Source organism: Polypterus senegalus, chromosome 16, assembly GCF_016835505.1.
Source record: "Polypterus senegalus isolate Bchr_013 chromosome 16, ASM1683550v1, whole genome shotgun sequence".
Lineage (NCBI taxonomy): Eukaryota > Metazoa > Chordata > Cladistia > Polypteriformes > Polypteridae > Polypterus > Polypterus senegalus.
In genome coordinates this window covers 86,218,633-86,245,738 of record NC_053169.1, presented here as the reverse complement: position 1 = coordinate 86,245,738, position 27,106 = coordinate 86,218,633, and the positions used below count along the sequence as shown (strand labels likewise).

General features: G+C 44.2%; 1 protein-coding gene across 2 annotated transcripts in view; it reads left to right on the top strand.

The window, feature by feature from the left end:
* Positions 1-1,586: 1,586 nt before the first annotated feature.
* LOC120516891 (solute carrier family 22 member 7-like) overlaps positions 1,587-27,106 on the top strand; it is a 56,942-nt gene continuing 31,422 nt past the window's right edge. For both annotated transcript variants that reach the window (XM_039738890.1, XM_039738891.1), the window contains exons 1-4: positions 1,587-2,014; positions 13,742-13,845; positions 19,161-19,315; positions 26,735-26,903. In XM_039738890.1, coding sequence (XP_039594824.1) covers positions 1,622-2,014; positions 13,742-13,845; positions 19,161-19,315; positions 26,735-26,903 — 821 coding nt within the window. In that variant the 5' untranslated portion in view covers positions 1,587-1,621. The remainder of the gene's footprint in view (positions 2,015-13,741; positions 13,846-19,160; positions 19,316-26,734; positions 26,904-27,106) is intronic.

Sequence of the window (27,106 nt, the reverse complement as noted above, 5' to 3'; positions counted from 1 at the left end):
TGACAGAAACCATTCTTGCACCAGAATGCTCACCACACATTCGCTGTTAGCTGTTAGGAGAGACAGCCAATTAGAGACAGGGGATGATTAAGGGGAGTGATGGATGGCTAGCAGCTCAACCCAGCTGGCACGCCCAAAGAATGGAAGGATGGGGGAAGCCAGCTACTTTGGGACACTGCCTCCCCCAGGATGCTAGATGGCGGCTTACCTGCAGCATAGCGGTGCCCCGGACTCCCGCAGGGCACCATGGGATCTGGAAATTTGGCTTCACGAGCCTGCTGGGTACCGTGGGTGCCACCAGGAGACGCTGCAGGGAGACCTGGGAGTCTCTACTTTCTACATAGCCCGGAAGTACTCCAAAGTCATGGGGACGGAGGTCCCAGAGTACTTCTGGGCTGAAGAAAATGCAAGTTCTCCATCTGACCTGGAAGTGCTGGCAAATCACGGGGACGGAAGGACAACAATCCTTCACCCGGAAGTGCTTCTGTAAGGTGGGAGGCAGAAGACAGAGGTTGCTGGGAGGTATAATTATTGTATTTATTATTGTTATTTGCCTGTGCATGGTGGCTTGGGAGCTTAGAGGCACTATTTATAAGAAAGAAAAAGGAATTAAAATGCCTTTTAGTAATTTTACCTGGTGTCCCGGATGTCTGTCTGTCGGGTTAGAGGAGCGACAGCGCCCTCTACTGTCACATGGGCCAGAATGACCAGGCTATAGTGGGCAATTTAGCCAGGACATCAGGATACACTCTACTCTTTACAAAGGATGCCCAGAGAGTCAGGACCTCAGTTTTATATCTCATCTGAAGGACGGCACCATTTTTACAGCACAGTGTCCCCATCACGGCATTGGCATCCACATTCAGACCACAGCGTAAGCGCACCCTGCTGGCCCCACCAACACTTCTTGTAGCAGCAACCCAAGCTTTTCTTAGATGGTCTCCCATCCAAGTCCTGGGAGGACCTGAACATGCTTAGCTTCAGGTGGATGAGCAGATCTGAAGTGCAGGTGGTCTGGTGGCTGACCATGGCGTACAAATGAAGACGGCACACACAACTTGCCCCGTTGGTAAGTAAATGCCAGTTTGTTAGATTTTTCTTCTTTCTAAGGGGCACTGTATTTATTGGGGGCACACAGTCCAAGATTACTTCCTGCTTTGCGCCTGATGTTTCCAGGGTGGGCTCTGACACCATGACCTGAATTAAGAAGCTTTGCTGATGAATGAATGGAGTTATGAACTTTAAGCCTGCCTACATTAATACTTTTAAGTTATAAAGATAAAAAAATGATGACAAATCTTAGCTGACCTGAGCAGAACACTTCACGTTTGATACTTTATTCCATTCTAGGAGTCAGTTATGAGTGACTTTTTCAGTGAGTTACTCAACATTTGGACAATGCCAAAGTCTTCTTTCAGTTAATATGAACTTTCATTTTTTTTAATAAAATGCATCTCATTTGGTTAAAAATAAGCCACTTCTTAGATTTTAGTGATTGAGTGCTAAAAGAACTCAAAGTCCAATAAGACTACACCCCATTTAAAACAAAATGTAAAATGCTCAATGATTCTACTGCACAGCAAACCGCTTCCAGGTCTTCATTTAAACTAACGAGAAGAAGATGAAATATGAAAATCTACTTGATGAAACTGGAGGTTTTGGGAGATTCCAGATTTGCATTGTTATTCTTATTAATCTGCCTGGCATAATTACCCCCTGGCATTTTCTGCTGAACAATTTTATTGCAGCAATACCTTCTCACCGCTGCAATTTCTTGGCTAAAGAAAATGACAGCATCTTTGGAAACCTCACTGAAGACCAGAAGACGGTTGTCCATATCCCTTTAGAGCCCAGCGGGTCAGTCAGCTCCTGCAAGATGTTCTTGGAACCACAGTTTGCTCTTCTTAAGAACATCTCCTCTGAGGCTGAAAATGCATCCTCCGCCACCATTACTGACTGTCACTATGGGTGGACTTATGACACATCCAAGTTCTCCTCAACCATAGCAACTGAGGTAACCACAACTCATGAGCGCTAACGAGACAAAATGATGGGTCAGCCCTGCAGCTGATTTAGTTAAAGTTATTATGAGGTTTGGGCACATGGAGTTGGTTTTATTTATTCAAGGTTTTATTAAACTTAATGGTTTGTCAGATTCTGTACATCGATAATCAAACCTGATTAATCTGCTTAAGGGTCAGTGGGCAGAAGATAAATAACCAAATCTAGACTGGGCACCAGACCACTGCACGGCAGGGCCATCTTAACAGCATCATAGGCCAATGGGCAAAGTAGGGCGCCTGGGCCCCTCTTCTGATAGCAAAACAGAAACATACACAGGCATCAGAAACATCATGGGTCCCCTAAGCTCCTGGGACCATGCGCACCAGTGCTGATTGTGCCCATATGTTTAGATGGCCTTGCTGCAGGGTCGCCTCACACGTACACCCACACTTGCCAGTATATCAGGGGTTGCCTAGTTAATCTAACATGTTTCTTTGAGATAAAAGAGGAGGAAAACAGGAGTACCAGGAGGAAAACACACACACAGGTCCATGAAAAACAAGCAGGAACCAAGTCATGTAAACCCAGGGCTCTGAAGAAGCCCACATTCCCAATTCTGAGATGATGCAGATACCATGGCAAGGCAGAAGACGCACAAACTCTAATCTAAACAGAAGCCCATAGACTGCCAATGGATCACAGGTAACATCTTGGGGTCTGAGAGAGGAGACCTCATGCGAGCACGGGCACAACATCCAAACTCCGTAATAAAGCAGCCTTCCATCTTCCTCTTCCTCAGTGACCACCACTGCATTAGGTTTTCTTAACATCAAGCTCAGGTAGGCTTTGTCTGTTTAAATCTTGGCCTTTGCTGCTTTCTCGTTGTATGCAGTCTTTCTTGCTTACATGGTGGTTTGCACCTGTGTGCGCATCCAAAACTGAAAGTGTTTTAGGATCATGTAACGCAAATAAGGAGACATCTTCAAATAATCCAGTGGCCCCTCAGGCAGGGCTTGTCAGGTTCAGCTCTCGCAGAGCATTTCACCACATTTGTCGGACACAAGCTAACACACTGCTGTTCTGGTAAATAGTTTTGGGGGGAAAGAGACACACGTGGTACGTCTACAATCAGGTGGCCTACTGGCCTGGCATTCAGAGCAACCAGTGAAATAAACTAATGGTGAAATTATATAACGTTATTAGACTGGAAAACGGGCAGGCGTTAGTGCTCTGTACTGGGCACAAATCCTCTCGGTTTAACGTTGGAGGATTTCTTGTTTTGTGTTCAAGTCAAGTTTTGACTTTATATGCGTCTCGCGCTTTGACAGTTAAACAGGAGCGCCAGGATGAGAGGTGCGTGTCTGGTGCTTTGGTGATTAAAGCTATATATGAAGATTGTTTAAACGTTTCTAATATACGTTGAGTTATATTTGGATGTTGTATGGGTTTTGGTATGTGTTACTTACTGTGTATTTATTTAGTTTTATTTTTGTTTCAAAGTTTAATGAAGTGTAGTGTATGTTCACATTTTGAACTTTTTTTTGTTTTCCTTTCTCCCTCGGATTGACTGAACGGGCAACACGAAATGTTTTATTTAATGTTTTTATTCATGAAACACGTATGTGAGTGGAATGATTTGTGTTTTTTAATGTACCTGTCGTTCTTTATCACATAATAAGTTTACTAATGAACGTGTCTTGTTTTTACTTTATTTTAACATTTTTAAAGAGCGTCTCTCACGCTCCGACAGTTAAACCTTAGCGCTGTGACGAGAGAGAGAGACTGAACATTTACTAAATGCATTCTTTAAAAAATGTTTGGCAGAATTCTGTGGTGTGAAAGAATGAGTCTCAACATACGAAAAAAGGTTTGGGGCAGCCACCCGTATATTGTCCCTGGCTGCAAAAGAGATGTGCATATGTTGAGTTCCAGACCGACCCGGAAGTGATGTCATCTGAGGCCAGAACAGGAAGTGATGTTGTTCTTGGCGCCGGAACAGGAAGTGATGTCGATGGGCTCCTGGTTGAACCTTTAGCATCAGTCTATACTTTGGGTGTCACCTTTGATCAGCTTCTTATTTTTCAACCACACATTAGCTCAGACGGACAGCTTTTCTTCATCTTTCGCAACATTGCTCATCTCCATTCTTTCCTCAGTGTGAAAGATACTGAGTCACTCATTCACGCTTTCATCACTACCCATCTAGACTATTGCAATACACTGTTTTATGGCCTCCTGACTAAATATATCAATAGCTTACAATATGTTCAGAATTGCTGCTGCTCGTCTACTTACACACACTAAAAAATCTGCTCACATCACTCCTCTCCTCTATGATTTACATTGGTTACCAGTTTCTTCAAGAATCAAATATAAAATTATTCTCCTCACCTTTAAAGCCCTTCATGGTTTAGCCCCTCATTATCTGTCTGAGCTGCTGCTTCTTTACACTCCTGCCCGTGCATTACGATCATCAGACGCTAAGTTACTCACTTTACCAAAATACAGGTTAGTAATTGTGAATTTCCCCTTCGGATTAATAAAGCATCTATCTAAACTATGGGTGGAAGAGCTTTCAGTGTGATTGCCCCTAAAATTTGGAATTCTCTTCCTCTCTGCCTTCAGAGGAAAAATCTATTATTAATTTCAAACTCCTGTTAAAAACACATCTCTTCAATGAGTATTATTCATTTTCTTGTATGTAATTTCTATTGTCTAGTTAATGTGTTTATTGAATTGTAAAGTGTCCTAGAGTGCATGCAATAAAACATTATTATTATTATTATTATATTTAATGACCTGTTGGGCACGGCCATCAGCAGTATATCAGTTTGCAGAGAGAGTGTCGACCTTGTTGAGAGGTTTACTTACCTTGAGAGTGACATTCATGTCTCTGGTGACTCTTCCTATGAAGTCAGTAGACGGATTAGGAGAACATGAGGGGTCATGAGGTAAAGGGATGTGTGGCACTCCCGATATCTTATACAAAAGGACGAACGTCCAAGTCTTTAGAGTCCTGGTGCTTCCTGTTCTTGCTACATGGTTGTGAGATATGAACGCTATCCAGTAACCTGAGACGAGACTGGACTCCTTTGGTACCATTGGTTTGACTTGAATGAAGCACATTGCCTGCATTGTGAGGGAGCGTCAGTTATGGCACTACGACCATGTGGCGCGTTTCCCAGGGGGTGATCCAACTCGCAGGATCCTCATTGTTGACCAGGCCAAGGGGTCAGCCATGTAACACCTGGCTGTGGCAGATAGACGGTCATTTCCGGAGGGTGGTACTGGACCGCGTGTCTGACCGTGGGGTTGCCAACCAGAATCCTGAGTTGTTTTGTCGTGTGGTGGTGGGTACGGCAATGCACTGCGCCCTGTATCCTCGACTTGACTTTACTGGACCTGACTAGAGTGTATGAAAGGCGCTACATAAATAAAACATTATTATTAGGGGACGTCAGTCTCGGCGCCGTAACCGTAAGTGATGTCATTGATGTTAAATCAGGTTTTCCCGTATTTGGCCTGCAGAGATAACAGACGTAGGTTTAGCACACACCCTGGCCTGGTGGGTAGTTACTTCTTCCTGTGTGACAGTGGCACTGAGACATTTTTTGAGTCTTTTGTCTATTGAAGAAATTCAAAGTGGTCGTTTTTGACCAACACTTTATACTTTGTGGACCAGGGCCGTTTGAAGGAATTTGGGGGCCCCAAGCAAAATGGACATGGAGGCCCCCCGCACGCACGCACGCACGCAAAGGAACCACAGCATAGCCATACAGTTTAAATTCACTCACACTTTATATAAATAAGAAAGGTTTACAGTGCAAATACTGCTGTTGCATATAAAGTGCATAAAATTGGAACATTTTCAACAATTGAACATTTGCAAAAAACACCACTGTACCATAAAATCAAATATACATTAAAAAAGTGCACAATAACTAAATCCAACATACTTAAAAACACACACACACATACATACTCACATTAACATATTACACATGTTTGAGAGAACTGAAAAATCAATCATTAATAGAAGGTAAATTGACAGTTAATTAATCTTTAGTCTTTAGCTATGCATTTACTGAATGAGCACTGTGCAGCTGTTCGTCCGACTGTACTGTATTTTATTTTATTTTTCTAAACTGTTTTAATTATTCTTATTTCTTTTTATTATTTTAATTTCTTCTATGTAAAGCACTTTGAATTGCCATTGTGTATGAAATGTGCTATATAAATAAACTTTTTACTGTTAACAAACAATGAAATTATAATTAAATGTTTACTAATTATTAGTAGTGCTGTGAGTCGACTACCAATGCTTAAAAACATCCCAAGCTAATGTTTGATGCACAGAATTTATTGTGTGGTTTTCCTAAATAGATTATCACAGTGGAATAGTTAGTATAGCATGCTATGCCACTTTCATCAAAACCTATTACAAAGCTATAGCAATGTCATGTCATTTATGTATGATACATACAGTAATCCCTCGCTATATCGCGCTTCGACTTTCGCGGCTTCACTCTATCGCGGATTTTAAATGTAAGCATATCTAAATACATATGACGGATTTTTCGCTGGTTCGCGGATTTCTGCGGACATGGGTCTTTTAATTTATGCTACACGCTTCCTCAGTTTGTTTGCCCAGTTGATTTCATACAAGGGACGCTATTGGCGGATGGCTTAGAAGCTACCCAATCAGAGCACGTATTACATATTAACTAAAACTCCTCAATGCTATAAGATATGCATCCCGCGCGGAACTTGATTGTTTGCTTGTCTCTGCCTCTATCTCACCCTCTCTGACATTCTCTGCGCCTGACGGAGGGGCTGTGAGCAGAGGGGCTGTTTGCTTAGAAGATACTGATGCTCCTCTAAAAAATGCCGCGGCAAACTTAAAAGCACAAGTACAGTAAACATATTTCTGCTAGCCTACCTGCTGCAAAATTGCACCATTTGTACCAGACAAGTCGAGCTATTTTATGTGTGTAATTTATCACTTACCACTGTCTTGTTTTTTCATATCCTCCTCTTCCTTTCTCTTCTTTCTTTTTTGGCTTCCTGAAGCATAATACCGCTTCATGACTGCCGAGGAAGTTTTGTATTTTGCCGGCAGCAGAGATCGCGTGGTTGGCTGGCTGCTGTCAGCGAGGGGGGCCCCCTTGAGGGGGATCCCGATAACAGTGTCATTGCACTTTACTGCATTCACTATCAATGGGGCGCTCACACAGTTTGTCGCTGCATTTTATTCTTAACCAGTCGTTGTCTCGGTGCCCCAAGCAATTGCTTGGTTTGCCTGCCTTGTCGCGACGGGCCTGTTGTGGACGAGTATTCAGCATCACCACCCGGCGGACACGACATTGGCTCGGCTGTTGAGATTCCAGACTCCCAGTTGAAACTGCAAACATAATCTATGCACTGGGAATTCCACTGACAACTACTTTTTGTGGTTCAGTACTTTTTTGCACATCTGTTTTGATATCAATATTATAGAACTACATGGTTTATTTCTTTACAAAGTGTTTACATTTATGAAGTGTTGTTCCACATTTTATCAGAGGTTGTATTGAGACTAATATTTAAGAGTGAAATGTATGCATGTATGTGTAAAAGCTGAAGCTACTGTCTCCTAATTCATAAAGAAAATTCCAAGACAAAATGGTGTTTGTTAGTTTTTTTGAGTTTGTGCCTGTACAAGAAAACTTATGTGTATTGTGTGTCCAGGGTTAGACTTGAATAAGCTTCTCAGTCCGGCCCTGTAAGTTGTGGGAAATAGTCCGGGCACAGACAGACGGACATCGTTTGTAGTCACCCAACACACGTTTATTTACACTATTTACAATTATTAAAGTGCACAACCCAGTGCTGCAGCGCCAATCACCCCACAAGTCCAGGCCAACACACACTGCCTTTCCTCTCTTCAGGTCGCCTCTTTCCTCTCCCAGACCTCGTCCTCTTCCACCCGACTCCAGCCCTGAATGAAGGGAGGCGGCCCCTTTAATTGTCCCCCGGATGTGCTCCAGGTGTGCTCTGGTAATCTTCCACCGACACGCCCCAGTGTGGCGGAAGTGCCAGCTGCATCCCCGGAAGCACTCCGGGTGTCCCTGCTCCTCTTCCCCCCACCACTTCCTGGTGTGGCAGAAGTGCTGAGGTCCAGGGTTCTCCAGGCATTGGGGCGCCCCCTGGTGGTGACCACGGGCCCCTACAGGGTTGAGCTTCAAAGCTCTGTACCCGTGATCCCCACAGCAACCAGGGCGGTCTGGAGGAGGCGTGAGCCCTCCTTCGGTCCTCTTGGGCGTCCCGGCTGGGTACCACCCAGCCACAAAGTGCTCTACCCACACTCACTCAGGGATGGAAGCAGAAGCCTACCTAAGAGGGGTGGGAAAGTCCCTTCTAAACATCCATGTCTCCTTCTCTTCATAAATTAATTAGAAAAAAAAATTGAACAACTGCGTTACCAAAGATACTGAATAAAGATTGTATCTGATTTGATTGATACATTTAGAGCTTCATATTAGGACCTGTTCCTCCTTCATGACCAGTGTCTGGCTCAGCACTTGGAATACTTTTGCTGTTAAACCAATACATTTGTCATTTCTTTATATCTTCACCTTCTTTGTGAATTAGATCCCAAACTACCATATTTAAAAAGTTTAATGACACTGTTTAAGGAGACTGCGCCACCACCACCTGATCAAAGCACCGTGATGTCCTTACATTGATGGATTACAGGCCAGAAGTCCACATGACCATCATCATCAAGTTTGTCCATGCGAACCCTGAATACCATGAGGACTGATTGAGGTCATTTATGTCAGGTAGAACGCCTAGAGGGGGCTGGGTGGTCTCGTGGCCTCGGAACCCCTGCAGATTTTATTTTTTTTGGAGCTTTTTTTTTTTTTTTCATTTTTTCTGTCCTCCCTGCCCATCGGACCTTACAATTATTCTATGTTAATTAGTGTTCCCTAATTTTAATTATTTATTTGGTCTTTTTTCCTCTTTTTTCATCATGTAAAGCACTTTGAGCTGCATTGTTTTTATGAAAATGCGCTACAGAAATAAATGTTGTTGTTGTAATCAACATGAAAGTACATCTGAGTGGCCCCCTTATGGTGTTTCTAACCTTCTACGGGATTTATTTTTTCACCACGGAATGAACCTTTTTTTCATTTTCCTCTTGCATACGGTCAGTTCAGTTAGTTGGACACATTCTACATTTGCTCTGCATGGATGATGCCCTTCTCAGAACCTGCGCCTCCATCCAGAGTTGTTCCCCACCTTGCACCCAGGGCTACCAGGATAGACTACAGATTATAATAGGACTTGTTTTTTTAATTTTCCAGCTTCTTTACTATACTGGTTTGTTTTCTCAGCACTCTGTGTTTTCAAGGTGAGCACAGTCTGCTCTCTTTGGGCACAGTTGCTGCTGAGTTAGCCCTAGTTTAATGCTCGAAATCACTTGACTTGCTCTCATTTTATTCAGCCTTGCGCTTCTTGAATGATCTGTGTGAGGATCAGTGGGACCCCCAGCTCTGGCAGTTATATGTGCAGCAGTTCAGAATCTCTTGGGAGGGACCTCTGAATTGATGTCCACATAGGTCTGCTTATTAATTGACATGTCTTATGTTTACAGTTTGATTTGTACTCATTTGTATTGTAAAAGGCGCTATATAGCGTCCGACCCGGCACAGACCACGCAGAGGCACGTGTACGAAAACGCACAGGCTTTATTTTTTCTTCAGCTGTGTGACACGTCTTCCCCGTGCCACACAGCCCAAACACAGTCCCAAAGCTCAAACTCACAGCAAACCACAATTCTCCTTCTTCCTCCCAACTCTGGCTCCCCGAGTGGTGGTGGCTGGGCCCTTTTATAGCCCACCCGGAAGTGTTCCGGGTGATTAACCACCTGGTCCTAATTGCACTTCCGGGTGGGGCTGCAGGCTCGTCCAGCCGGGCTATGGGAAGCAGGCAGCTCCCCCTAGCGGCCACGCCGGGCCCCAACCAAGCTGTGGAGGACTCCATCTCCCATGGAGCCCTGCGGGTGGTTGGGAAAACACCGTCGGCCAGGGAGGCTGCCACCAAGCATCCCGGGGGAGGTACTGGACTGTCCATGGCGGCTCCCCCGGAACATAAGCAGCAGGGGCGTCCCTGCCTGGCATGGGACCCGGCTGTCCTTCACAGTATGTTTAAGTTTATAATACAATAAAAAGCCAGGACAGCTCTAAGCACTTTGGTTCGATTTCTGGACTGGTCACTGCCTGTGTGACGTTTGCGTGGCCTCCCTTTGCTGCTGTGTCGTCCTCCCCCACATTCATACTGGATGACTCCAGGTGGACCCAGTGTGCCCAGCCATGGGCTGCCAGTCTAACCAGGACTAAATCCTAATTATGATGAGCACTGCCAGGATTGGCCACTGCTTGCTGTAAAAGGTGGTTTTGCTCGCCAACCAGCCAGCCTGCGCTACACGCTGTTGTAAGCAAGGAGGCCGAATGCACCCCAAGGATACCCGATCGCTCCTCCGATACCCCTTCTTAAACAGTGATACAATGGGAAACAAATACAGGTTTTTTTAACCTCCTGTTTGCTCGATCAGCTGCTGCTGCCATGCCACGCGGCACTTCGAACATTTAAAAGCCTGTACAGCAGCTGTCCTTTTGTCTCACTGCCTTGTCTCTCTTCTCCCCAAGACATTCTCTGCTCACGAGGCACGCCCCTATGAAGAGGAAGATTTTCTATTCTTTTAATTGAGAGAGAGAACTGACCCCTCCGACTACACACGGAGCTCGATTCACTCCTGAAAGAGACTTATGTTTGTTTGAAGTGTTTGAATAACGTCTCTGTCTCTAAAATCTCCTGTGTATCTGTGCAACTCTGTGACCCAAGCATGACAGCATATGTGGATTTTAATTTCACCAAACAACAAATCTTTTAATTCTCACGGATAGACCTCTTCATTGGGAAGAATCACTATTCAATCTCTTCGCTGTTCCATTATTTCACCGAGTAATAATTTCCGTTATTGTTGCTACGCGCCATTGTGAAGAGGGGTGCTGAACGCACCCCAAGGAGATGCAGTCACTCCTCTGAAACCCCTCTTAAATGGTGATACAATGGGAATCAAATAACAGTTTTTTTTTCCCTCCTCTTTGCTCAATCAGCTGTTGGCTTGCTGCTGCTCCTGTGCGGTGTGATCTGCATTTTGTGCGGCGCTTCAAATGTTTTAAAGTCACTGCCTTGTCTTTCTTCACCCCCCAGACATCCTCAAACACTATTTGATCTCTTTTCGCTGTTCGGTTATTTCAGAGTAATATTTTCTATTTGTTTGCGCTAATGTGAGCTTTACTATCATTTTTATGAGACTTCTGAATTTTCCTACTTCCATTATCTCTAACCTGCTCTGCATGTGTATCGCACCAACGTTTTTGAATTCTTTATGACATTCTACTTTGTCATCTACACTTTGTCTTTTATTTCCGGCCCCAGGCGTGATTAAATCTCTTGGCACAAAGACTCGTCTTGCGGGATTTGAAAGTATCTCTCTGAAAAAGTCGCATCTTGTCTCTCTGAACGGGTCTCGTCTCATCCCAAGATTTTTTTATATAATAGAGAGATATATAATACAATGGTACCTTGGTATATTTCCTTAATTTGTTCCAGATTGTTGGACTTATACTAAACAGGACATATACTAAACAAATTTTTCCCCATAAGAAATAAAGGGAAAATGATTAATCCGTTCCCATGAAAAAAACTATTATTATTGGCATATTATACATTGATGGGGTTGTATAAAATAATTTAAACACTGCTTATTACTAATATACATAAATACAAAAGCAATTAGATGAAATAAATGAAAATTTAACCTCACTTTACTTTTTAATAACGTCTTTGTTTTTCACAGTCGTAGATACTGTCGTTCTAGGCATAATGTATGCAGCAGCCATGTCCCGGATACGCATGTCACCTTCATACTTTCAACAATCAATTCAAATTTACGCGAAAAAAACACAAAATCACGTGAAAATTCACAGAGAGTTAAAGCGCGGGTTGTTCACTAAATGCTAGCAACTGGCGTACTGACACTTGTGGGCAGTCATGGCTTTGTCTCGAGAGAGGTAAACAAGGGTAGCGTGCGGTGTTCTAGTATGCGAGTCGTATTCCAAACAAAGGTCGTATACCAAGCAAAATGTTTCGCGCCCAAACAGGACGTATACCAAGTTGGACTTACAGTAATCCCTCCTCGATCGCGAGGGTTGCGTTCCAGAACCCCCCACGATAGGTGAAAATCCGCGAAGTAGAAACCATATGTTTGTATGGTTATTTTTATATATTTTAAGCCCTTAGAAACTCTCCCACACTGTTAACATTATTAGAGCCCTCTAGACATGAAATAACACATTTTAGTCAAAAGTTTAAACTGTGCTCCATGACAAGACAGAGATGACAGTTCTTTCTCACAATTAAAAGAATGCAAATAGATCTTCTTCTCTTCAGGAGCAGAGAATTACAGAGGGAGAGATAGAGAGAGAGAGAGGCTCGCAAAAAAAAGCAAACAATCAAAAAATCAAAACGTGTGCTTTTAAGTTTGCCGCGGCATTTTTTAGAGGAGCGTTAGTATCTTCTAAGCAAACAGCCTCTGTGCAAACAGCCCCTCTGCTCACATCTCCTCCGTCAGGCGCAGAGAACGTCAGAGAGAGAGAGAGAGAAAGCGAGATTAAAGCAAACAATCAAAAAATCAATACGTGTGTTTTTGGAAGCACTGCTATAAAGCGGCCGGCATTTCTTAGAGGTGCGTCCGTATCCACTAGGCAAACAGCTTCTGTGCAAACAGCACCTCTGCTCACAGCACCTCCGTCAGGCGCAGGGAATGTCAGAGAGGGGTAGAGAGAGGCAGAGACAAGCAAACAATCAAGCTCCGCGCGGGATGCATATCTTATAGCATTGAGGAGTTTTAGTTAATATGTAATACGTGCTCTAATTGGGTAGCTTCTAAGCCATCCGCCAATAGCGTCCCTTGTATGAAATCAACAGGGCAAACAAACTGAGGAAGCGTGTAGCATAAATTAAAAGACACAGTGTCTGCAGAAATCCGCGAACCAGCGAAAAATCTGTGATATATATTTAGATGTGCTTACATTTAAAATCCGCGATAGAGTGAATCCGCGAAAGTCGAAGCGCGATATAGCGAGGGATTAGTGTATTCCAAAGCGGACGTATACCGAGGTACCACTGTATATCAAAGCACAATTATTATCGGGGTAACTGACAGCTCTAAATTGGCTCAGTCAGAGTGCAGTTGGATTTAAAAGCAAATGTGCCCGACGATGTATTGGCTGTCTTACGCCTCGTAGCCAGTGATGCCAGGCTTAACTCTTACAGCCCACAACTTGAATTGAGCTCAGACACATGGATCTAATCTCCATGATCCTCAGCAGGGCGAAATGGATTTAGCAAAGTCTTAGATGGATGAACTGCATTTAAAAACACATAGAGCACATTTAATTTTTTCATGGTGCTATTTACATTAACCATAGTAAGAGCAGCATCGGTTGAGGGATAAAAATTCAGTACTGGGCCAACTTGAGCTGAATGAAATTGTTAGAGAAGCAGTTCAATGGAAACCTTTACTTCTGGTATTTTAATCTATTTCTTTTAAATATCTGTAACATAAAAAAAGGTTGCTTAGCTATACATGCAAATAATTGTTTCATTTTGTTCTTTTGTTTTTTAGTGGGACTTGGTTTGTGACAAGAAAGGCCTCAATCAAGCAACTGCCACTTTCTTTTTCATTGGTGTCATGTTGGGAGCGGTAGTATTCGGCTACCTTTCAGACAAGTAAAGAAATAGAATATCTTATAAATGATTTGGAATTTAAAGTCAGTACAATGTTACCTACCAAGTCTTACAGGTGAACTGCAATGGTCAGAAGAACAAACCTCTACCACTTAGGCATGAAGCTTAGTGTTCCTGCACCCTTTTGCTCTAATCTTTCTAATTATTATGTTTATTATGTACTGTACTGCACACTGCCAGATCTTCATGGTACTGCATGTATAGATAGATAGATAAATATATTCATGCAATGTCAAAGCTTAAAATTATACTTGATCATCAGTGCACAGAATGTCAAATCAAATATTAAAAACAAAAAGTCTGATCCTTTAGCTATTTTATTTTTTACTTTTAGATAAGCTCTTTAGGTAAATAAAAAGCTAGATGGAAAAACAGATATATATATATATATATATATATATATATATATAGATAGATAGATAGATAGATAGATAGATAGATAGATAGATAGATAGATAGATAGATAGATAGATAGATAGATAGAGAGAGAAAGACGAGAGAGATTGCAAGGAGTATCAGGCAGATTAGCTGTTTGTGGGACTGGTTACCTCCTCTCTTTAAAATTTTAATTTTGCTTTATAATGCTATTTTTTACTTTTTTTAAAATCTATATATATAATTCACTAAGGCAAGACAACCATGGAAAGCACACCGGAAGGGGCGTGGATTCACTGAGCCCCTGACAAGTAAGACACCTATGGCGCACGCAGGAACTAGCCACGCCCACCAACTCCTGGCACCTCCGAGCCACCTTCACTGTTCATAGAGTCAAGTTTCTCGTGAAGGTGAATCGCCATATGCAGCGTGTAAAATGGTTTGCGAGGGGTATCCCATGGGATCCTTAAAGAATTCCTTTACAACTGAGGTTAAAATACAATGAAGTAAGCAGTCTTTAGAAACTGAGTTTTCGGTTACGACGCACGACCGCATGCACAATAGAAAACTGTTTTACACGCTACATACAGCAATTCGCATCCGCGACAAACATGCGTCTTCTTAGATGTTCCTGCAGGAACACGGAATGTCTACGTGAATCACAGGTGCATCTGGACTGTGCAAAGATGACAACGACTCAAGTGACGAGTTGGAGGTGGGCACGTGAGGGATGGCGGTCCGCCAGTTTTCAGTCACGGGCGATTGTGTGTTGGTTCGTTCCGTGCATTGTTACAATGTTGCTTTTCTTGCTGATTTATTACATTACCGATTTTTCAAATGTTAATTTTCTCCCTGTGCTTAAAAATCATTAAAAAACCAGCCTGATTATGTGGCGTATGGTACACCACGGGTTGGCTAGTATACAATATTACATCATACAGGTAAATGGCTTATATATATGTGTGTCCTGATGTCCTGGTGTGGCGGAAGTGCTGGGCTCCCGGGATATTCAGGTACTGGGACGCCGCCTGGCGGTGGCCACCGGTCCCTACAGGGCTGGGCTTCCAAGCCCTTTACCCGAGGCCCCCAACATAACCAGGACGGACGCCCCCTCATGGTCTGGAGGAGGCACAAGCCCTCCTCCGGTCCTCCTGGGAGCCCGTCCGGGGACCACAGTGCCCCACCGCTAGCGAAGACACGTGGGTCCGAGCGACACTCCCCGAAAGGGCAGCACGTCCCCAGAGAGGGTCCTACTATGTCCCCAGGGTCCAACACGGCACCCCCTCCAGCGCCGACGCACCCCTCTGGTCTGTGCCACTCTCTCCCGCGAAGCGGCCCGTTCTAGGAGGGCGGGTTCCACACGGCGTCGGTCCCAGCGCTCGTCGGGGCTTCGGGCCTGTAAAAAGAGAAAAGGGAGGTCCAGAAGCACTGCCTGGACACTCACCCCGAGCGTCCTGTCGGTCTCTGTACCGGCAGTGCTCACCCCCCTTCCGATAGCCCCCGACTTGCCTGGTTGGCTCTTCCGCCGCAGGTTCCATGCCCGTCCTCGTGCTGTCAGCGGGACCGCTCTCACAGGCGGCTCGCCCAGCCGCCCAGGGGATTCCCTCTGCCTCCGCAGAGGACAGCCTTCCTCCGGATGCTCGCACCCAGCGAGACATCCCCTCCTATCGGAGGAACCGGCATTCACCCCTCGGTTCCTCCTTCTCCTCTTGGACGCCTTGATGGTCTGGGTCTGAGCATGGCAACAGCTCAAATCCAACCCTGTCTGCGTCCCTGCAGAGTGACGGGAGACTGCCGCGGGCTTGGAGCGCAGGCGCTAGGACCCAGGGCACTCATCAGCCCCTGTCCTGCCAGCTCCTGCGTACTCGCTCTCCTCGCTCTGTCGGCCGTCTGCACCGCCACGTCCGCTGTTGGGGATTTGCCTACTCGAAGCTGGTCTTCCTTTACACAGTCACGGCCGTGTTCGGCAAAACCCCCCTCATGCTTTACGGAGACGGCAAGACTTACCTTCCCCGCGGTACTCCGTCGGCCAAAGGCTCCAGCGTCGCGCTGATCCTCCGTCCTACTCGGCATCTCTCCCGACGCGACTGCCTTCCCCCTCAGCTGCTCCAACCGGACGACGATAGTACCCAGCAGCTGTAACAAAGGCGACTCGGAGGGCCGAAGGGATCCCTCCGGCTCGCGCCAAGCCGCTGGCGAAAACAGAGAGACAGACGCCAGTGGGCTTACCTGTCGATCAGCGCCACTCGTCGCCTGCCTCCTGTGGGCCACTCCCTCTGGCCCAATCGGGTCTCTCCTCAGCACGAGACTGGCATTCCTTGGTACCGCCTCTGTATAGTCATTGGCGGGCACACAAGACACACCGGCCAATCCCGTGCCTGTCAGCGGGCGGGACATCCGGCCCGTGGCCATTTTGGCTCTTTCCTCCCCAGTGCGGCGGCATGCTGGCTCTTCAGGTTGCAGCGTCTCCCTCTCAGCAGCCCTCCCAGCTGCTGCTGCGCTAACGAGGTGCCGCGGTTCGACATCCAGCCCCGGCTGGGGACCACAGTATATATATATATATATATATATATATATATATATATATATATATATATATATATATATAGAGAGAGAGAGAGAGAGAGAGAGAGAGAGAGAGAGAGAGAGAGAGAGAGAGAGAGAGTATATTATGTTTGAACAGCTGCAATAAGTCTGATAATTATAATATAAAATCCACAAAGTTTTGTATCATGGTACAGTCTCCATGTCTTCAGTCTGTCTGCCCATCTGTTATTCATATGGTATCTTCATCATAAATGACATTTCCTATCTATCTATCATAAAGTGTCTTTCACATCTATCAATGACTCTATGATATCTTGTCTTGTCTTTATATAGTTTCTTTCTTTATTGGTCTATTATGCTATCAATGATAGATAGATAGATAGATAGATAGATAGATAGATAGATAGATAGATAGATAGATAGATAGATAGATAGATAGATAGATAGATAGATAGATAGATAGATAGATAGATAGACTTACATACAGGTATAACAGGAATTACGATAAACTTAAGTATGCTAACAAGTTACATCTACACATATAACAAGAATTATCTATAAGTAAATTAACAAAGTGTAGGCATTAAAGTGCAGCGTAAAGTCAGTAGATTTGCGCATACTCACCAGTTACAATGTCACAATGCAGAATGTCAGTCACTGGCACAGTTTGTCACACACAGCCTCATTGTCTCTCTGCTTGACCAGCTCAGTAACAGGATACACCCAGGGAACAAGACCACCTTGGCCATGGGGTGAAGCAATGCAGTGGTCTTAGTGTGTAACTGAAGGTGCTCCTCCGTTTAGCTAAGACCTCACAAGTCGTCGGCTTCTTCCTGAGTGGCCTGTTCTGTTGCACCACTTCCTCCAGTGAGTCCTGCCAGACTCCTAAGCCTTTTAAATGAGTTTCTTTAGTCTGTTGTCATCATCTGATTTCCTCAGCACACTACCACATAGAAGATGGCATTGGCCACCACAGACTGGCAGAAAACATGTAAGAGTGGCCTGCATACACCAAACAACCTCAAGCTTCTATCTAATCTCTCTATTATATAATGCATTTTCTATCTCTCTTTCTATGATAAAGTGTCATTCACATCTATCTATAACTCTATGATATAATCTCATCTTTATATAGTTCCTTTCTTTATTTGTCTATTATTCTATCAATGATCATATCTCTGGTGGCACAGTGGTCTGTGTGGGTTTCCAGTTTCCTCCCAATGACATACAGGTTAGGTGAATTGGTCACAGTAAATTGGCCCTAGTGTGTGTGTGTGTGTGTTGTGTTTGCCCTAAGACTGGACTGGCATCTTGTCAGGGTTTGTTCCTGTCTTATGCCCTACGCTAGCTATGATAAGCTCCAGCCTGACCCACCACCCAAACCTCCCATGACCCTGGTCTGATCTAAGTGGGGCACAGAATGACATGATACCATCTCCTCTTTCTATGTATCATATTGTGCTTTCTTTACCTATTTTTTAGTCGTGTTTTAATTAGGTAGTCACATAAACCAGTTCCTTCATTAGGAGCCAATCATTTCATTAATTTGTAAGACCTTTAATCAGTCCTAAATCATTACATACAGGGATGTCCATTCATTCATTACTTCACTACTCCATTTTAAGTTTTTTGTGTTATTTTGACATTTCATTCCTTTTCTTGTTTCCAAATCACTCACTTTATGAAACCACCGGCTACTAATGACATGCCGAGATGTATTTGTCCATCTCAGCTTCACACACAAGCCATCAATTTCAGTGTGATGCGAACCTGCATGTATTGTTTATGAGGTTTGTAATAAAAATATTTGCCAGCTGTAAAATTCTGCCATCCGTAATTGCACTATTATAGAAAGATCTTCAAATGGATATGGGAAGTCGCCTTTAATGGGTCTTCAATGGCTGCCCATCACTGCACCAGTCTCACCCTCAAATCTTTAATCGCTCTTGTTAATGTTGTCAAAGGAGAGACAAGTGTGCCACAAAAGAAGTTGGGGCAGCCACCCTTGTATTATTTCCTGGTCACAAAAGTGTTAGGTTTTGTGTACAGATTTGAGTCCAGGACAGAACTGTCTTGATGAGGCAAAGATGGCAGTTTTAAAGGGGAGGACAGGAAGTGATGTCATCAGGCCCAGGATTGGAAATGATGTCATCAGGGCCAGAAAAGGAAGTGGTGTCCTCAGAACCAGGCAGGATATCCTGTAATTGGCCTGCAGTGGAAAAAGAGAAAGGGTTGGTACACTCTGCCACCCCCTGGTCTGGCATGGAATTGCCCTCATTCAAGCCCTTTAACAGCCTCCCGTGCGCACGTATGCGACAGTGTGTTTTATTGATTGCATTTATGCTCATACTCTGATTATGTCATTTTTCTTTCAGATTTGGAAGAAAGACGATGCTTTTAGTTTCCTACATACTCTCATTTATATTTGGACTGGCCAGTGCATTCTCAGTCTCCTACGTGATGTTTGTCATCTTGAGGTTTCTGACTGGAATGTCGTTTGTTGGAATATCGATCATCTCGATTGTCTTGTGTAAGTACAGATGTTAAATTTTATAAAATCAACTAAGAAATGTCTGATCACAAAACTAAAAGATATAAAACAATGGTAGTAGTTCCTGTAGTAACGTCACGTGTGCAGAGCAGGAGCGAAGCCAGGAACCTGAGAGTGGATGGCCTTTAATGAAACAAGGTGGACCACAGCATCCTTCCATATCCTGAACTCTAAGAACTTAAACGTCTACCATTTGGCTGAAAAATATTTTTGTGGTGCAAGGCAAATCCCTTCCTGTGGGCTGTGGACTGGCACCGATGGAGGTGGGTGAGCTCCAGCTGCTGCCACGATGGAGTGGTAAGGCAGGAGATGCTTTAAGTTTCATTCTTGGTTATCAAATGGCACTGCATAGTACGGCACAGCACGGTTCAGTACAGCTCACCTTGGTTCGGCTCAGTTCGGCTCGGTTTGCGTTTCGACTGCAGTTTAGTACCGCTTTAGAGTGGGCGGGATTATTCACGTGTCGTTATAGTTGCGCCGCCTCTACTGCCGTGACACCGTGGAACTTTTACAACAACAAGCAGACAACGACAACACTTTAGCTCGACGACGCGTAAGGGTAAGCATCTAAAAAAAGCACATCACTAGCTAACTTTTATCACTGTTGCAAAGCATAAAATGAACTTAACTGCCAGTGTAACATTAAAATGCTGATTCTGTATATTACAGATCTTCCACATTTTGCAAAAAAGTCGCCGCAACAGACCATCTGTTTGGACATTTAACCGTGATTCAGAGTGGTGGGATGTGATTGTTCCCGGTTTTACAAACACTCAGTGGCTGGAGAACTTTAATGTCTGAAGAAACATTCATCCACTTATGCAACAAACTGCGTCCAGCGATGGAGAGACGGGACACAAACTTCCGCGTGTGTGTACCTTTAAAGAAAAGAATAGCCAGTGACGCAGTAATGACGATTTTCTCCGCCAATCAGTGACCAGCAGAGTTTACACGCCACGCTTTGGTAACGGTTCGGCGCGCTTGGAACCTCGGCTGAGGTGGTACTAAAAAAAGGATCAGGTACCAGGTACTGTTCCCAGTGGAAAACGCCCCAAAAGTGAGCTGAACTGAACCGTGTCGTGCCGTACTATGCAGTGGAAAAGCGCCAATAGAGAAGCTCTGCTTGGCCACAATGGTATCAGGCACACACCAGTTCTGCTAGCAAATGTTTCTCTGGATCAAGAGAGAAAAAGAGCAGGCAGCAGAAGGGAGAATGTCGCTGGTAATCATAGCTAAGCGAGTGGCCCAACAAATCACACGAGGGTATTTCTAATTAAGGGGGAACAGTCACAACTTTCTATCCTTGATAACTGACCTAAAACTTCTCGGTCACGTGGGAGGTGTCAGGCATAGAAATGATGCAGCCATTTTCTAGTAAATCATGAGGGAAGATCTGACCAGTGATGTACAGCCCAAGTATTTTCATTTTTGAAAAACATAAAACATGTTTAGGGTCTATTTTTCATATATTAAGTTATTTTTGTCCTCTTTATATCCCAACCATAACATGCCCTCTGTTGTGACCCGGTGGGCTAGTGCCAGGCTGGCTCTTATATGGTCCACGCCTGCTACAGAGCCATAATGCTACATGGCGCCGCCCTCTAAGAGTGTATTTAAATAGAAATACGGACAAATCAATCAACTTGGTGTACCCCTCACCACTATTCATTGACTTATTTGGCTGACACCATTGACTAAGGCAACTTACAACATTTAGGGTACAATTAGTTCCATTTCGTTTGGTGTTCCAATTGGAGCACCGGCAGGTTAAGTGACTTGCTTATGGTCACACACTGGTGTCAGTAGTGGGATCTGAACCCACAGCCTCAGGGTTTGAAGTCCAAAGCCTTAACTGCTCCAACACTCTGCCTGCCTGTGTCCAGGACTCCCTGGGAATGAGGTCTTTCGTGATTACGGCATGTTACATAACCTAAATCTATACAGATAGAAAATAAAAGAGATATGTCGGTAAGAAATCACGCAAGAGAAATAAGTTAGCTTTGTTTAATGTCGGCTTATGCTGCAACAGACGAAGGAAGCCAATGACAAAACCCAGTCCGGAAGTGGCGGCCTGTGACAATGCGGGTTCTGCTCCATCCTCCCATCTTACTTCTGGGAGCCCTCGAACCCAACACCGTCGGTAATGTCACCGATGAGCTAGGCAGTGAAGACATCAACCATGAAGCAAGGGGATGGTGCAAAAAGTGCAAAGTGCTTTTATTAAAAATCAACAAAATCAAAGTGTCCAAATAAATAGTGCAGTGTCTCAGAAATCTTCAAATGAATAATCCAATAAAAACAAGCAAACTGTGGAGGTTAAAAACACAATAGGAAAATGAGGTTAAAAACAATGGCTGGAGGCAGTCTTTCTTAAAACTCTGGTGCTTACTTTTTCCTTACTGACGGCTCCCCTGCTTCTCCCCTACGGGCCTTACCAGTAAAATGCAGCTCCCTTCAAATTCTGGTCCAGTAGCCCTCCAATCCCCAGCCATGTTGGGCTCCAGCCGGACCGAGACTTGGGTTCCTTCCCCAGCAGCCAGGGCGCTCACGCTGGGGCTCAACTCGCCCAAAGCCTCCTCGACTCCGCTTCCATCATTGGCCGGTCGACCCCTCTGCCGGTCACTTCAGCTCCTCAACACTGCTCAGCTGGCACGACCGCTTGGCCAAACACTCCTTCGGGGCTCTTCAACCAGCTGCATCAAACTTTCACGAGCCTGCTCTCGCTCTCCTGCACCGGCTTTCTCCTTCCTACCACCGATTTCTCCATTAACCTCCGTTCCTGTTCTTTTCTTCTCTCCTCTCTTTTTCTCTCCTCTCCCATCTGCCTCGCGCTTCTATTATTTATTACGGGGACGTCGTTCAGGTGTGGCAATTAGCAGCTCCCGGCAACAATTACAGATGCGGACAACTCCTCACCTGTGCACTTAAGCGAGGACCATCCACATCACTAATCACCCGGGACCCACTCCGGCCACACTACCACGCCCCCTCTTTAAGCCACGAGTGCACCGATTATTTATTTAAAAAGTAGCCTTTTTGACTTGAGCTGTGGACCCACTAAAGCACAGGGCCCGATGTGTTGAGTCTTTCGATGTTCGTCGGGGCAGTGGAAGGTATTTTCGTGATCAGATGACATTATCTCCCATCTGCCCGTCGGCTTCAAAAGGTGTGCCGGGCAATGATTCAAGTCCTTATACTCTTTCTTCACATGCAGGGCCTCCCTTAGGTGAACATGCACTTCCAAACAAGGCAACGGTGCTTAAACAAGGATAGAGTTCCATGATGACTTAAATACACAGAAATACAATACAATACAATACACAATACAGTTTATTTTTGTATAGCTCAAAATCACACAGGAAGTGCCGCAATGGGCTTTAACAGGCCCTGCCTCTTGACATCCCCCCAGCCTTGACTCTCTGAGAAGACAAGAAAAAATCTCCCACATTGTAGGGAAAATGGAAAAAACCTCGGGAAAGGCAGTTCAAAGAGAGACCCCTTTCCAGGTAGGCTGGGCGTGCAGTGGGTGTCAAAAGAAGGGGGTCAATACAACACAATACACAGAACCGAACAAATACAGCATAATAATAAAAATTTTAGAAGTACGGAGCAGAATTTAACAGTAGATGATATTATATAATAAGATTTGGATATTTTTAGAGTCCTGGAGACCTCATCCATCAAGCTGCCTCCTCAATTTGGCCATTCCACGGCTAAAAGCAGTGCTGGGCCAGCCAATCCAATGAAAGGACCCCTCTTTCCCATGATTCCTGCAATCCTCCATCAGGGATGACTTTACCATAGGCAGGCAAAACAACTTGGCAGGTGGGCCGTGGGCACCAAGTGCCACATTTGAGTACCGAGAAGAGAAACAGAATAGGTGAGGGTTAGTATTCAATTATAACTGTCATGTTATTCATGTTTTAGTGCTAATGGCTAACAACAGAGATGCAGTCTGTACAGTTAATCAGCAGCTCTAGTCAGGATTTGCTAAACTGAACTTTGTGAGTCTTCAGCCGGGATTTAAAAGCTGAGACCGAAGGGGCATCTCTTATAGTAGCAGGCAGACCAGTCCACAGTTTAGGGGGTCCTGTAACTAAAAGCTCGACCTCCCACTGTTATTTTATTAATCCTTGGAATCCTAAGTAGACCGACATCTTGAGACCTTAATGTGCGCTCAGGTTTATAAGTCATGATAAGTTCAGACAAGTAAGCCGGACCTTGGCCATTTAATGCTTTATATGTTAAAAGGAGGATTTTGAAATCTGCCCTAAACTTAACCGGGAGCCAGTGTAAGGATTTAAGAACTGGAGTTACGTGTTCGTATTTTCTTGTTCTTGTAATAATTTTTGCAGCCGCATTTTGGATTAACTGGAGGCTGTATAAAAAACAGAAATAGTACACGGCATCTGCACACTTCCCATTTGCTCCAATCTGCTTGCCTAGCAGTTCAATATGGGGGAACCCTGGGCTTAATCTGACTCTGTGTCAGCTGTGACTAGGAAAAAGAAGATTTATAAGATATATCTGCACAGATCACAGTGACATATTAACACTTATTACCCTGCCTATTGAAACATCTGATCATTCTGGAACCATTGGGGGTGATGGTGGTGATCCTATGCTGACAGTACTGGAAGAAGAAGGGAAACAACCATAAGGTGGACACCAGACCTTCACAGGACATGCCGAAGCCATTTTAGAGTCAACAAGGAAAGTGCTTGGGGCTGTGAGGTGATAACTCATGGGGACAAGGAGTGGACATGACTATGATATGCTTGGATTAATTCCTTATGAAGATGATCAACGGACTCTCCATAACGTAGATTAGGCCTGTTAGAAGCAGTGGTAGAAATACACTACATTGCCAAAAGTGTTGACTTTAAAATTGATGTTGGCCCACCCTTTGCAGCTATACCAGTTTCAACTCTTCCGGGAAGGCTTGCCACAAGTTGTAGGAGTGTGTTTATGGGAATTTTTGACGATTCTTCCAGGAGAGCATTTGTGAGGTCAGGCACTGATGTTGGACCAGAGAAGGCCTGGCTCGCTCAGTCTCCACTCCAAATTCATCCCAAAGGTGTTCTGTCAGGTTGAGGTCAGGGCTCTGTGTATGTCAGTCAAGTTCCTCCACACCAAACTCGATCATCCATTTCTTTATAGATCTTGCTTTGTGCACTGGTGTGTGTGCAGTCATGTTGCCATCCCCAAACTGTTCCCACATAAGCATGGAATTGTCCAAAATGGCTTTGTATACTGAAGCACTAAGAGTTCCTGTCACTCGAAATAAGGGGCCAAAAACAACCCCACATCATAATCCCCCCTCCACCAAACTTTACACTTGGCGCAATGCAGTCAGGCAAGTACCGTTCTCCTGGCCAGACTCGTCCATCAGATTGCGTGATTCGTCACTCAAGTGGAGACATCGGCACTGCTCTAGAGACCAGCGGCGGTGGGCTTTACACCACTGCATCCAACGCTTTGCATTGAAATTGGTGATGTAAGATTTGGATGCTGCTGCTCGGCCATGGAAACCCATTCCATGAAGCTCTCTCTTTCTACGCACTGTTCTTGAGCTTTTGGAGGTCTGTAGCTATTGACCCTGCAGAAAGTTGATGACTTCTGCACACCTCAGTATGCGCTGTCTCCGCTCACGTGGCTTAACACTTCGTGGCTGAATTGCTGTTGTTCCCAATTGCTTCCACTTTGTTATAACACCACTAACAGCTGACCGTGGAATATTCAGTAGTGAGGAAATTTCACAAATGGACTACCTGCACAGGTGGCATCCTATCACGGTACCACGCTTGAATTCACGGAGCTCCTGAGAGTGACTCCTTCTTTCGCAGATGCTTGCAGAAGCCATCTGCATGCCTACAGTTTATACACCTGTGGCCATGGAAGTGATTGGAACACCTGAATTCAATGATTTGGAGGGGGGTCCCAGTATTTTTGGCAATATAGTGTATGTAGAGTACATGTCACATATTACTAAGCAGAGTAATTGGAGTTGAAACGTTTCAAAAATAGCTCTCTTCCTGCCTTCTCTCTGGCTTTTGAAACCACAAATAATTAAACACTGAAGCAGAACTCACTTGTGCTCTGAACGATGCTGCGGCCTCCAGCAACACATTAATAAAAAAAACCCAATTGGAAAAAAGGGAAGGTAGGCAGCCAAAGTGCAAACGTAATCATCTATTTGTTGGCCCGTTTGTTTGGTGTCTTCTCTTTTCTCGGGCCTAAGGCTTTAGGTTGTCTGGATGGCCTATTCGCAGACACTAATTAGCGTATCAAAAGTTAAATCAGGGTATTATTGCATAAAATATCTTAAACAGTTTGATATTATTTGTGTATACACTACAGCAGATACTGTAACTGGTTTATGTTTATTAAACACAAATATAATATATGGTATCAGTATATACAATGGACCCGTGCCCCATCCAGGGTTGTTTCCTGCCTTGCCCACCAATGCCGCCGGGCGAAGCTCTGGCCTGTCCAACCTTGAACTGGTTTAAGTAGGCTGGAGAATGTGAATGTGTTATTAATGGGTTTTTTTTTTTGATAATGTGAAAGTGTTATTAATTTTTGTTTGATAGTTTTAATGTGTTTTTCTTTAATGTTTTTTGATAATGTTAATTATTAATTTTTTTAAATTTTTTTTGATAATGTTAATGTGTTTTTAATGTTTTTTGTTCTGAATCATCGTGGCAATTCAACCATTTTTCATGTAATGGTAAAAATAGATAAAGGAAAAGCAGTACATATTATGTGCAATAATAATTCCCTTAAATAAAAACCTAAGGTGTGTGTGAGGAAAATGCCTCAACTGAAGTGGTGACCTGAGTCAGTGACAAGAAAAGTTCAGACGTAGCAGAGGGTGACAGCTCAGATCCTTCTCGATGTCATGTATTACGATGGATTGACTACCTCATTTACTTTCTAGAATTGATAGATTGCCATTCTAGAACTCTTAACTAGTCACAAAATGATCTGATTGCAGTCGTGCATAGAGTCACTGCTGCCATCTTCTTGAGTCCATAGTTCACTTCACCTGATGAGGGCCATGGTAGCAACACGTCAGGCTGAAGGAGAAGCTACCCAACCTTCAACAATGTTCTTCAGCTCACCCTGGGAATGTCCAGGTGCTTTCAGGCCAACCAGGAGATAAAACACCTTCAGGGTACAGACTGTAGTTCAGTAAGGCACAGAGTGAGCGTGTATGTGGGTGTGTGTGTGCTCCCTGTGATTAACTGGCTCCCCATCTTGGACTGCTTTCTGCTTTGCGTTCCTCAGTCAGCACCCTGAAACAGAAATGCAGGCTTCGCAAATGAATGGCTGACTGTGTAGTGTACGACATGATGATATACTTTGTATCAGTCCTTCTGAACTGTCTTTCAGGTATTGAATGGGTTGATATTAAACACAGAACTCTGGTTGGTGTCTTTGGCAGTATGGCCTGGACCACTGGTTGTGTTCTTCTAGCACTAATTGCCTACCTCATCCGAGACTGGAGATGGCTTCTCTTGGCTGTCACGTTTCCTCTTTTGATAGCCTGTGTCATTTGGTGGTAAGAATGCAAAAATACTTTTTTTATATATAAAATATATATATATATATATATATTTTATTGATTTTGAGGATTTCATTGTAAAGAATAATTTACAAGTTAGCAAACTATGAAGTATGATATCTTGTTTGAATCAGATCACCCATCTAGAGAACAAGTAAAAATGACTTAAAATGAAGTCATCTATCAAAGATACTGAAGTA